The sequence below is a fragment of the Ruditapes philippinarum genome, unplaced genomic scaffold, assembly GCF_026571515.1.
Source record: "Ruditapes philippinarum isolate M1 unplaced genomic scaffold, ASM2657151v2 ctg5261_1_1_1_1, whole genome shotgun sequence".
In the NCBI taxonomy this organism is placed as follows: Eukaryota; Metazoa; Mollusca; class Bivalvia; order Venerida; family Veneridae; genus Ruditapes; species Ruditapes philippinarum.
Window position 1 is genome coordinate 158,773 of NW_026864974.1, and position 11,402 is coordinate 170,174.

The 11,402-nt window shown below is 33.2% G+C and overlaps 1 protein-coding gene across 1 annotated transcript in view; it reads right to left on the reverse strand.

Moving 5' to 3' along the window:
• LOC132727465 (steroid hormone receptor ERR2-like) overlaps window positions 1-10,904 on the reverse strand; it is a 33,191-nt gene extending 22,287 nt beyond the window's left edge. Inside the window, exons 1-2 of the mRNA XM_060712994.1 lie at window positions 10,880-10,904; window positions 3,655-3,771 (exon numbers count right to left, since the gene is read on the reverse strand). Of these exons, the coding sequence (XP_060568977.1) occupies window positions 3,655-3,771; window positions 10,880-10,904 (142 nt within the window). The remainder of the gene's footprint in view (window positions 1-3,654; window positions 3,772-10,879) is intronic.
• Between the last annotated feature and the right edge of the window lie 498 nt (window positions 10,905-11,402).

An 11,402-nucleotide genomic window follows, 5' to 3' on the forward strand; every position in this document is an offset into this window, starting at 1 on the left:
CATCAAATTACTAAACTTAAATCACAGTCAGCTGGATCTCCTAGCATTTCTAGCACATTTTTCTTCAAACTCAGTGAATGCCAAATTAGTGTTTTTTTACTCCCACTTATGCTGTAAAATTCTGTAAAATATCATCTGATAGTCTTTTCATATGCTGCTGCCAAGTACATCTTAAGTGAACCAAAATTTCAAAGCCTGCCAAACATCTGTAATTTTCTCAAAAAGTGCAGCTACATAAATAAATTATGCTTTTAAATGTCAAACGTTCCAATTTGTGATTATAAGATTAGCAGAACTTTTATTTGACATGAGATTGGATTGAAAAGCATACCCTAAAATCTGTTCTCCCAATCTTTTCAATACAATATATGTTAAATTTCTGGCACTTTAGCAAATATTTCTCTGATTAAACTCCTATGTTCTTGAACCTTAGCCTTTCGATTATGAAACATAAGCCAGATTGTGTGTATTCTGCTCTTTAAGTGCAGAAAAAGACATTTTTCACAAATCTATATATATCATTTATAAAATGATGATTCCATTAAAGCTCTCAGTTTTAACATTACAAAAATTACACCACAGTAAATACCAAAAGTCGTTACGATGATGTAACACATTTAAATCTATTTTGTTTCTGCATATTATATGAACAAACACAGCTGATAGTTAACTTTTGAACTGGTTATATAAGCAGATTTTTAACCATTTATAATATTTTATTGGTTATATATGAGGCCTTTTTAGTACATGCAAATGCTAACTTCTTATCATAACTAAATTTATATAATGGACTTATTTTTTTAATATCTGAAACTGTTTGAACATTTGTCAAAACAACCAAAACATAATTACTATTTTGCCAAACCACGATACTGGGTGCTGGGGTAAGTCACTGGATGAACTGAAACAACCTGTTTTTTATATTTTGAAGAAGCCAACCAGACCAGAAATTTTACAGGACTGAATACATTAAGCCAGCAATGTGACTTCCGGGCTTTATTGTAATATTAAACCGTTCAGCTGACTGCAAAGGTGGGTTAATTGTCTAAAGAATCAATTGAATTGCAAGTCACTTGAGGTTTATTGTAACCAATATATGAATTTAAGAGTCTGGGGTATATGCAATACAACAAATTTATTAGATGCAGACTGTAATGTATTGTCTTAACAACATAAATATGATTTAGACCTGCTGTTAAATTTCCTACATAATAATAGATTCTAAGCCAACTAGTTTATTGTAACTCTCAAATATTGATTACTTTTAACCTGTTGAATCTTTTAAAGAACAAATATTTTCTTGCTGATTTCCAACAGGCACTGAGGATTTTAATTGTCCTTAACACAATTTAATTTAAGGACAGACTGCACAAGTATAACCATCAACTTCTCTAATAAACTAAATATACAGATTTCTGAATACAGCATTGCAGATGGACTTGCCTTCAAACATAATCAGTCCTTCAAATATTAATAAAGTAGAATGTATCATAACTATTTCGTATGAAGATATCTATCTCTGTGACAGCAGTGACACTCATATTAATTGCAACATAAAATATTCATTACATACTCACAAACTTATTACCAAATACATATATTTTGTGAAAATGTTCATGAATATTCATCATGATTGTACGAAAATGTGAATACGAGCAATGTAACTGTAACAATCTACGCCTTTTTTGGAACGTAATTTGTTTATTGATGAACAATGATAAGATTATAATAGGACACCGAATCCTACAATTAACCCCTCCTCCGATACAATTACAGACCTTGTGACCATATGGGTCGATAAAAGCAGAAAACCTGTGTAGAGATATACAGTATCTCAATCATGGATCAATTTCTGTATTGCCGATTAGTATCGGCAATCTTTCGGTGAATGTAATCAGAAACCTAGCGGTATCTTTAACTCGTTAAAATCATTTACCATTGTAGTTATCCATTAAAGGCTTTTCATATCTATTTTTATAATCAGGTAAGAAAAAAAAAAGAACAATCATTCTAACGGCTTAAATGTCATTCATACAAAATGTAACATTACAAATGTTAAAAGTATCAACTGCCGCATCACTGACTTAAAATAATGCTTAACGTGCAGAATTTAAATAAAGACTTCACGCTAGCTAGAATATTTTAGCTAGGTCACTAGGGTAATACCATATGATTCATTCAAAATCTGAATTAAATCTACTTAATAAATGATATATGCAAATGTCACCTATTAAATAGTTATGAAAATGCTGAAAATTGGCTTTTTGTTGCAGGTGACAATTTCAATAAATTTACTGTTATTAAACTTGGATTTGACGAGTCGACTAATTTGATCAAGACCTGTTAAAAGATCATCAGAATACAATATGCTCATTTTACAGTCATCACTGGTAAATCAAATTAAAGACTGCGAATAGCATGGGCCTCAATCAAATTTACAAACTACAGAATCCCAAAAGGTGTTAAAGTTGCCATTAAGCTTTGGCAATTGATATGATCGTGCAGCTACAATATTGTAAGAAAATATGTAAGTCTTTTAACGTATACGAGACAAATCCAACTACATATCCTTGTAATAAGGCCATTTACTGTTAGTTTCTTAATGTTAGTATTTTGATTTTGAAATCACCTAAAGAGCACTTAACACTTCAAAATTTTCACAACATTCTTTGCAATCAGTACAAAGTCAGTGTAAAAAGTTTATAATCTTGATAACTGATATTAGTGAATGCCAAAAGGCATGCCCATATATGAACTTTCATTAGAATTCAAGTAAAAAACAATCTTAAACTATGGTAAGGGTAAATGACAATAATTCTGGTTTGTTTGTTTAATTTTTTTTTAAATATTGGACCATTATTTAAATTTCTACATTGAGATGTATTCATAATAGTATATACATGTTCACATCAATGACTCAGACAATTTTTAAACTTCCTCATAATTATTAAATGAATAACAACTATCCACCAATCATATTTTCAAGCAGATTCTGTCATAAAATTTTCATTCAAGCATTTAATCTATTTTAACATAAACTTGCTACCTGAGTAACAAAAACCAGTGATGAGAAATACCCATATAAAAAGTATGCAGATTGTATTAATGCCTGTATTGATTTGATACAATTACATCATTTTCAAGGACATATTGAAGTAAAAGTGAAAAAATCTGCGGAAAAAAATTAATCTAGTTATCCATTTACCGGAACAGCAGCTTTTACACAGTGGGAGAGAGCAGAACAGCTTTAAAAGCCTTTTAATTCTCCTGTAGTAAATGACATCATTGTAACATAAAAGGTGTCTTTTCTGACCAAAGGGCAATGTAAATGGTTCTCAGATTTCATTCTGATGGCAATGCTAATGGAGCTGCCATACACAGACAGACAATGTATAGATAATTATATTACAGACAATATTTCAAAGGAAAGTTAACAAACATTTCCCCTGAATCAGCATTTAATGACACATTATTGAAGTAGGGAAAGATAAAACACTAATGCATTAACCATTTCTGCCTTAAAACGGGGAAAAAATAAACTTAATTTCAAGGCAAAAATTTTACTTCTAAAAGCAAGAAAGGAGTTGAAGAATTTACTAAACTGTTGATATACAAAATGGGCCATCATACAAAAATACAATGTGACTTGCTTACCTTCCCTGAGCATTCCGACAAAAAGACATTTTTGGAAGCGGCAAGCCTGACATGCTTTCCTCCGTCGCTTTGTTATTTCACAGTCACCATTGGCTGGACAAGAGTAGTCTATATTTCCTGTAATTAAAACAAGAGAACATAGAATACAAAACTGCAGACATTTATAACATATTGGAAGTGCAAGTGATTTGCCTTTGCAACCAACCATGCAGTACAGAGCAAGGTCAGTTTGCATATCTGTGCTGTCTGAGCAGACACTATACTGTTTGTTGGTAACTTAATATTTCTATATTTTGATATAGAAATTCTTTACATTTTGAATGGGTTGTTCCAAATTCAAAGCAGGGCAAATCCATTACACAAATTCAAAATGATAAGGTTAAAAAAAATACGATTAAATTCAATTAATCAATTGCAAAGATATCTTGGGATAATATCATCTGGAAAGGGGCAGAAGGTTTATTTGACAAGGTTTGAAATATAATCAATACAACTATAGACAGCTTTCAAGTTTTCTTTCAACTACCTTAGAAACCATGTCCAACTGATTACATAATTGTGAAGCAAGTAAGGGCAAGTTTACTGACTGTAAACTGCAGATATTCAAATATTAATACAGATTTCCCTCTTTTTTTGCTTACTTGAACAGAAAATTTTTTGTTGAACGGAAAATTTTAACAAATTTTTTATCTTTTAAGTACTATATCTTTAAACAGACTATACAACTGAGAACAATCTATATGAGAAATGGTCTGAAATAAAGATTATCAAGTAATGAAACTATTAAGTTATGAGAATTTCTAAACTAATTGGCAGAATATCTATTCTAAGAGTTCATGGTATCGCTTTTAAAAATCTGATCGCTAACTCTTTGAATGTTAGCATCAATGATTTTCTGTGGTATCAGTATTATAACTATTTGGCCAGTTGGCACATCAATTTAGTCTGACAAGGTGCTATAAAGTAAGGCTTCTTGTAAATTAAGCATTTTATATTATCAAAAAGGTTCATACTACCAACGAATGATCATAAATTCAAAGGAAAACTTGTCCACATTGCAAACTTAGCATGATAAGGGTTATAAATGCACTAAACTATCATTTTCTATAGCAGACTTCATAATAATGTATTACTGTAAGTAGGCAGTTGTTACCAGGAGACAGTTTAATACAATAGAAACAAGACAAGAGCTGTCAGAAGGACAGCGCGCTCGACTTTTTTAGTGCTTGCCTATAAAACAAAACTTTGACAGTTAAGGGCACACAAGACTTTAACTAGGAATTTCTAAGTACAAATCAAGAAACATTTTCACAGAGTTATCTTCTCTTGCTTACAGATAGGTCTCATGATGGCACATAAGAACTCCAACTTCCAAAGTAATATCTCAAATGGTTAGGTCAACAAGTGGACAAGAATGAAAATTTTAACTGAGTTTCTAAGTCAAAAAGGGCCATAATTCAAATAAAATCCTTAACAGAATTACCTTCTCCTGCCCATGTTTGGGACCATGATGGTAAACAAGTATTCCAACTTTCAATTTAATATCTCAACCAGTTCAGTCAAAAAGTTGACTGGTACAAAAAACTTAACCAAGATTCTAAGTCGATAAAAGGCCTTAATTTTAAAACAATCCCTGACAGAGTTACCTTCTCTTGCGTACAGATGGGGTAATGATGTGAAATAGCATTAAAAGTTTCAAAGCAATATCTCAAAGGGTTAAGGCAATAAGTGGATTTTACCCATATTCAATGTATTTTCTAAGTCAAAAAGGGCATAATTCTGTCAAAAACCTTGACAGAGTTATGTCCTCTTGTCTGTTGATGAAGGTCGTGATGGTAAACAAGTATGGTCAGTTTCAAAAGCAATACCTCCAATGGTTTTGAAATAAAGTGAGGTGGTACAAAAAACTTAACCAAGCTCAATACACTTTCTAAGTCAAAAAAGGGCCATAATTCTGTCAAAAACCTTGACAGAGTTATGTACTCTTGTCTGTAGATGGAGGTTATGATGGTGAACAAGTATGGTAAGTTTCAAAGCCATACTTGTAATACTTCTGAAATAAAGTGGGGTGGTACGAAAAACTTAACCAAGGTGTGACGCCAACGCCAACGCCGACCCCGACGCCGACGCCGACGCCGGGGCGAGTAGGATAGCTCCCCTTTTCATAGAAAAGTCGAGCTAAAAAAGTAAACAATTTGTCTTCCTTCTTCATTTCTTACATAATCTGACAAATTACTGCAATTTGTAAATCAATAACAAATGGCTGGTATATTCCTAGACATCTCCAATTCTCCATCTAAATAATACATCTTGCATCACCTTTACACAAAATTCCATGAATTATTATTCTTACGCAAGTTGGAAAATGCCACTTCATTTTTCTCCAATAAGACAGTAGAAAATTTGGCAATCCTGCCAAAATGAAAATGTCAGGAGTTCACAAGCGTGTTTACATTTTCTTAGGTGAGAAATAACTATCTATGTCTGTTAAAGATACTAAACATCAGGGTAACCATTCTACCAAATATTCTATTAGACAAGGGTAATAACCTTATTTTTTGAGAACATTTGCACTTCTATCCTATTATCAAATTGCCAAATGATGTGGGTATCAACATTTTTGCAAATCCATAAATGAAAACCTGTATCATTTCCGGCAATAATGGCGGCAATAATGGCGAAACCTGGAAATCATTTTCAATCTCAGAATATTCATCTGGAATTAATGAAGCACAGTTTAATTAAGATTTATTAGACATATGTACAAGCAATTAATGTAAAATAGTAGCATAAAAACACTTCTTGTGCAGCTTTGTCAATGAAAGTAATAACACCTGCATCATCATGGAGCATGCACAACTGTTTACATGCTTTTTTACACTATTAAAACACATAATTTATCGCTGAATTTATTTATAGGCTTTTTATCAGCTTTTCTCCACATTGTTCAAATTTATCACCAAGGGAGATAATTAATTATTTAGTGACAAATATACACTAGAGACTCTGCAAAATCAACAAGTGAAAAGTATTGGTAATCCAAAATTTTTAAGCATTCATAATAGAAATTAATACTGATTGACACTTGAAAAATGTATGCATGCACATCTATCTTCATTCTAGTAAACAAAGGAGTATAATAATAACAACAGATCTTTGTTTCCATAGACAGCCAAATTTAATGCTGACAATGAACTTTGGGAGGTCAATGATGTTAAAAATCCTAGAAACTTGTGTTACCTTAAACAGTATCACATGTCAGCTCATGTAGCAAGGACTGAAGGCATAAGCATTTCTTAGAATCAACAGTAATTGTTTTGCAGTTATTTTGTTGTTTCTTCAAAATATGTCCTCATAAAAGACCATTTTCCTTAATTATGATGTATTTCGTCACCTTCCAGTCAGTCACCTTTGAATGCAACACCTTTATGTCACTTTAATTAATCAGATTAACCTTTGAATCTAGTACCCTATGCCATAGCAATTAATCAGGGAAGAGAACCAATTAGACAACAATCAACACATCTCATCTTTGGAGCTGTAAGGAACTGATCAAGTTGAACATTTATTGCTCAATGTATATCACAGAAGCTTGGAGAAGTTGGGAGTTTTGTGCTGCCTAGGTGATAAAGGGAAATCTTAACTAGCATTCCAAATCTCAAAACAATGGCTTCTTTCCAAATAGTCATAAGGTGTGAAAATGGTTTGTTGTCAAGGTATGCTCTAAAATATAAACATAAAGGTTAGGAGTGTGACCTTTGAACTTTAACACGTTGAATCCAAACAGTTTGTTTCTAAATCTTATAACATAGATGTGAAAAAAGAAAGATATAAAACTATATTAAAACTAAGTCCATCATCTTCTGATATGTAATCTCAAGTTTTTAATCTTTGCTCCGTAAAATTGACTACCCCATATTCTGCACGTAAATTTAAAGGACTGACATATTAAAGCAGCTAGCATAAAGTTACAGGCTCAATTGCCTGTTTTTTCCTAAGTAAACATTGAAAAAGTTTACTGCTCACTGTATCATCTAATAAAACTTACTAAGCGATAAAAAATTTTACATTTGTAACAGTTAAATGACAAGTTACTGCTGTTTTTCTGACAGTAATTATTACTTCTCACATAAACATGACTTTGAATGTGATTACCTTTTAACAATAAATGATGCATTTCTAATGTATAGTTTAACATGAAGATATAAATCAAAAGTATTACATTTGTGTAGCCAATCATTTTAAAAGTGAATTTGATACCATATTGAATAGAGTATCTGAATATAATGATTTACCTTAATGCCAGTTATATTCAAATATGATACAGACATGGCCAAAGGTAATTGACTATCAGTGTTAATCTGATTTATAAACAATTAAAGGGAATTGGGGCTTAGGATAATGGTAACATGAACAGCTCTCCAATTAAATAGCACACAATATCTTCAGGATCATTGATTTAAATGCTTTTGGAGTCAGAGGATTCAAAATGGTGTCAAGCAGGATGAGAGATGTTGCACTTTCTAATATATTTCATGGGAAGACTAAGCATAACCAAACCTGCAATTTTTAACTTGTTGGCTGTGGTGGGGTCCCTCTTGTCATAAACAGAGACAAAACAAACAATACACACTTGTTGGCTGTCGTAGGGTCCCTCTTGTCATAAACAGACACAAAACAAACAATACACACTTGTTGGCTGTGGTGGGGTCCCTCTTGTCATAAACAGAGACAAAACAAACAATACACACTTGTTGGCTGTCCTGGGTCCCTCTTGTCATAAACAGAGACAAAACAAACAATACACACTTGTTGGCTGTCGTAGGGTCCCTCTTGTCATAAACAGACACAAAACAAATAATACACACTTGTTGGCTGTGGTGGGTCCCTCTTGTCATAAACAGACACAAAACAATACACACTTGTTGGCTGTGGTGGGGTCCCTCTTGTCATAAACAGACACAAAACAATACACACTTGTTGGCTGTGGTGGGGTCCCTCTTGTCATAAACAGAGACAAAACAAACAATACACACTTGTTGGCTGTTGTGGGGTCCCTCTTGTCATAAACAGAGACAAAACAAATAATACACACTTGTTGGCTGTGGTGGGGTCCCTCTTGTCATAAACAGACACATAACAAATAATACACACTTGTTGGCTGTGGTGGGGTCCCCCTTGTCATAAACAGACACAAAACAAACAATACACACTTGTTGGCTGTGGTGGGGTCCCTCTTGTCATAAACAGAGACAAAACAAATAATACACACTTGTTGGCTGTGGTGGGGTCCCTCTTGTCATAAACAGAGACAAAACAAACAATACACACTTGTTGGCTGTCGTAGGGTCCCTCTTGTCATAAACAGAGACAAAACAAATAATACACACTTGTTGGCTGTGGTGGGGTCCCTCTTGTCATAAACAGACACATAACAAATAATACACACTTGTTGGCTGTGGTGGGGTCCCTCTTGTCATAAACAGACACATAACAAATAATACACACTTGTTGGCTGTGGTGGGGTCCCTCTTGTCATAAACAGACACATAACAAATAATACACACTTGTTGGCTGTGGTGGGTCCCCCTTGTCATAAACAGACACAAACAAACAATACACACCTGTTGGCTGTGGTGGGGTCCCTCTTGTCATAAACAGAGACAAAGCAAACAATACACACTTGTTGGCTGTGGTGGGGTCCCTCTTGTCATAAACAGACACAAAACAAAAAATACACACTTGTTGGCTGTGGTGGGGTCCCTCTTGTCATAAACAGACACAAAACAAACAATACACACTTGTTGGCTGTGGTGGGGTCCCTCTTGTCATAAACAGACACATAACAAACAATACACACTTGTTGGCTGTGGTGGGGTCCCTCTTGTAATAAACAGACACATAACAAACAATACACAACTGTTGGCTGTGGTGGGGTCCCTCTTGTCATAAACAGACACATAACAAATAATACAAGACCAAGTTAAATCAATCTTGTAGATTTCTTTTCATAAAAACTGACCCAGTGATGATGCAAATAGTTTTTCTTTTTGCATATTCATCTTCCAATGGTTTAAATACAACCCTGTTGATAGCACAAAAATATGTTAAAAGTACAAACTTTTAAGTTAAATGCCCTATATAACTATCCTGTGTTTCTGCATGGATGAGAGAGTTTAAAGTCACAAAATATATTATTTTCAACATAAAATACAGATAAGTATATAAAGTATGAAAATCAGTGACAACAATTTTAGTGCAATTAAGTGACAGGTATAATATTTCATTGGAAAATACAAGATACTTTTGTAGCAAATAAGTGAATAAACATTTTATTGTATTTTTTTTAGTAAGTAAACATATTCTTATAAATGAAGGTCATATTACTAACAAAATGATTGTCTATGTTTTTTCTGTGGCAAAGGTAAATAGGTCAATAACCTTGAACTCAGTATCAAATGTTGCTTTTATACTGATATAACACAAACATAAACTTTTTTTATTTTATAACTTTTTTAACATTAAAAAGAAGTCAAAATCCTGGGAAATGAAAGCTGTTTTACGACATGGATTCCTGACAGAAAGTAAAACTGTGATTTCATTACACTATACTAATTCTCATGTGTCAAAGATAAACTTTCCATGGCATTAACTTGTTAAGGAAAATAGCTGCTTACTCATCAATCAGGACATGACCTTTTATAATATTCATTGAAAAAGTATTCCATTGCTGGAGTTTCAGACAACTCAGCCTTATTTCTACTCAGATAAGTAAATCAATATGAAGAAACGATCATTTACAGAAGTGCTAAATCACAATTTTTTTATTGAAAGTCTCCCCACAACGCTGTAAACATAATTACTATTTTTCTGCATTATGACAGCTCCATGTTCAATTATGGTAACAGTGAAATGCCATGGGACCTCCTTATTGGATTACAAATGATTGAATTGCAAATTTAGAGAAGTCAAGTTGAACAAATTCCAATGTCAGTTGGGATGGTGAAGCCACTAGACAATAAACAGATAACTCAACTGTGCAAACTGTATATATTAGTTTATGATCAACTTAATCACAGACAAACTACCCTTATAACAACAAACAAAATATAATTCATCATACCATTTGGAATTAATATTACCTAAGAACAAGGTGGCTATTGAACCTGGGATGCTTGTTAAAAATAAATGGCAGCACGGTTAGAAAGAGCCCATGGTAATTTACCCATACCAACAGACTTTGTGTCCATTTTTCAATCTGGACCATTCATCATCTTCATAGAAAAAAATCAAAATAAAGCGAACAGTGCAGACCATGATCAGACAGCACAGATGTGCCCAGAGCGCACTTGTCCTACGCGAACAATCTTTTGCCCAGAGCACTAAAGAAAAACAAGCTTAAAAACAATGTAACTTATGATGCTGAAGGACCATAAAATTGAAGTAAATCTGATGATGCTGAAGGACTATAAAATTGAAGTAAATCTGATGATGCTGAAGGAGCATAAAATTGAAGTAAATCTGATGATGCTGAAGGACTATAAAATTGAAGTAAATCTGATGATGCTGAAGGACCATAAAATTGAAGTAAATCTGATGATGCTGAAGGACCATAAAATTGAAGTAAATCTGATGATGCTGAAGGACCATAAAATTGAAGTAAATCTGATGAAGCTAAAGGACCATAAAATTGAAGTAAATCTGATGATGCTGAAGGACCATAAAATTGAAGTTAATCTGGATGATGC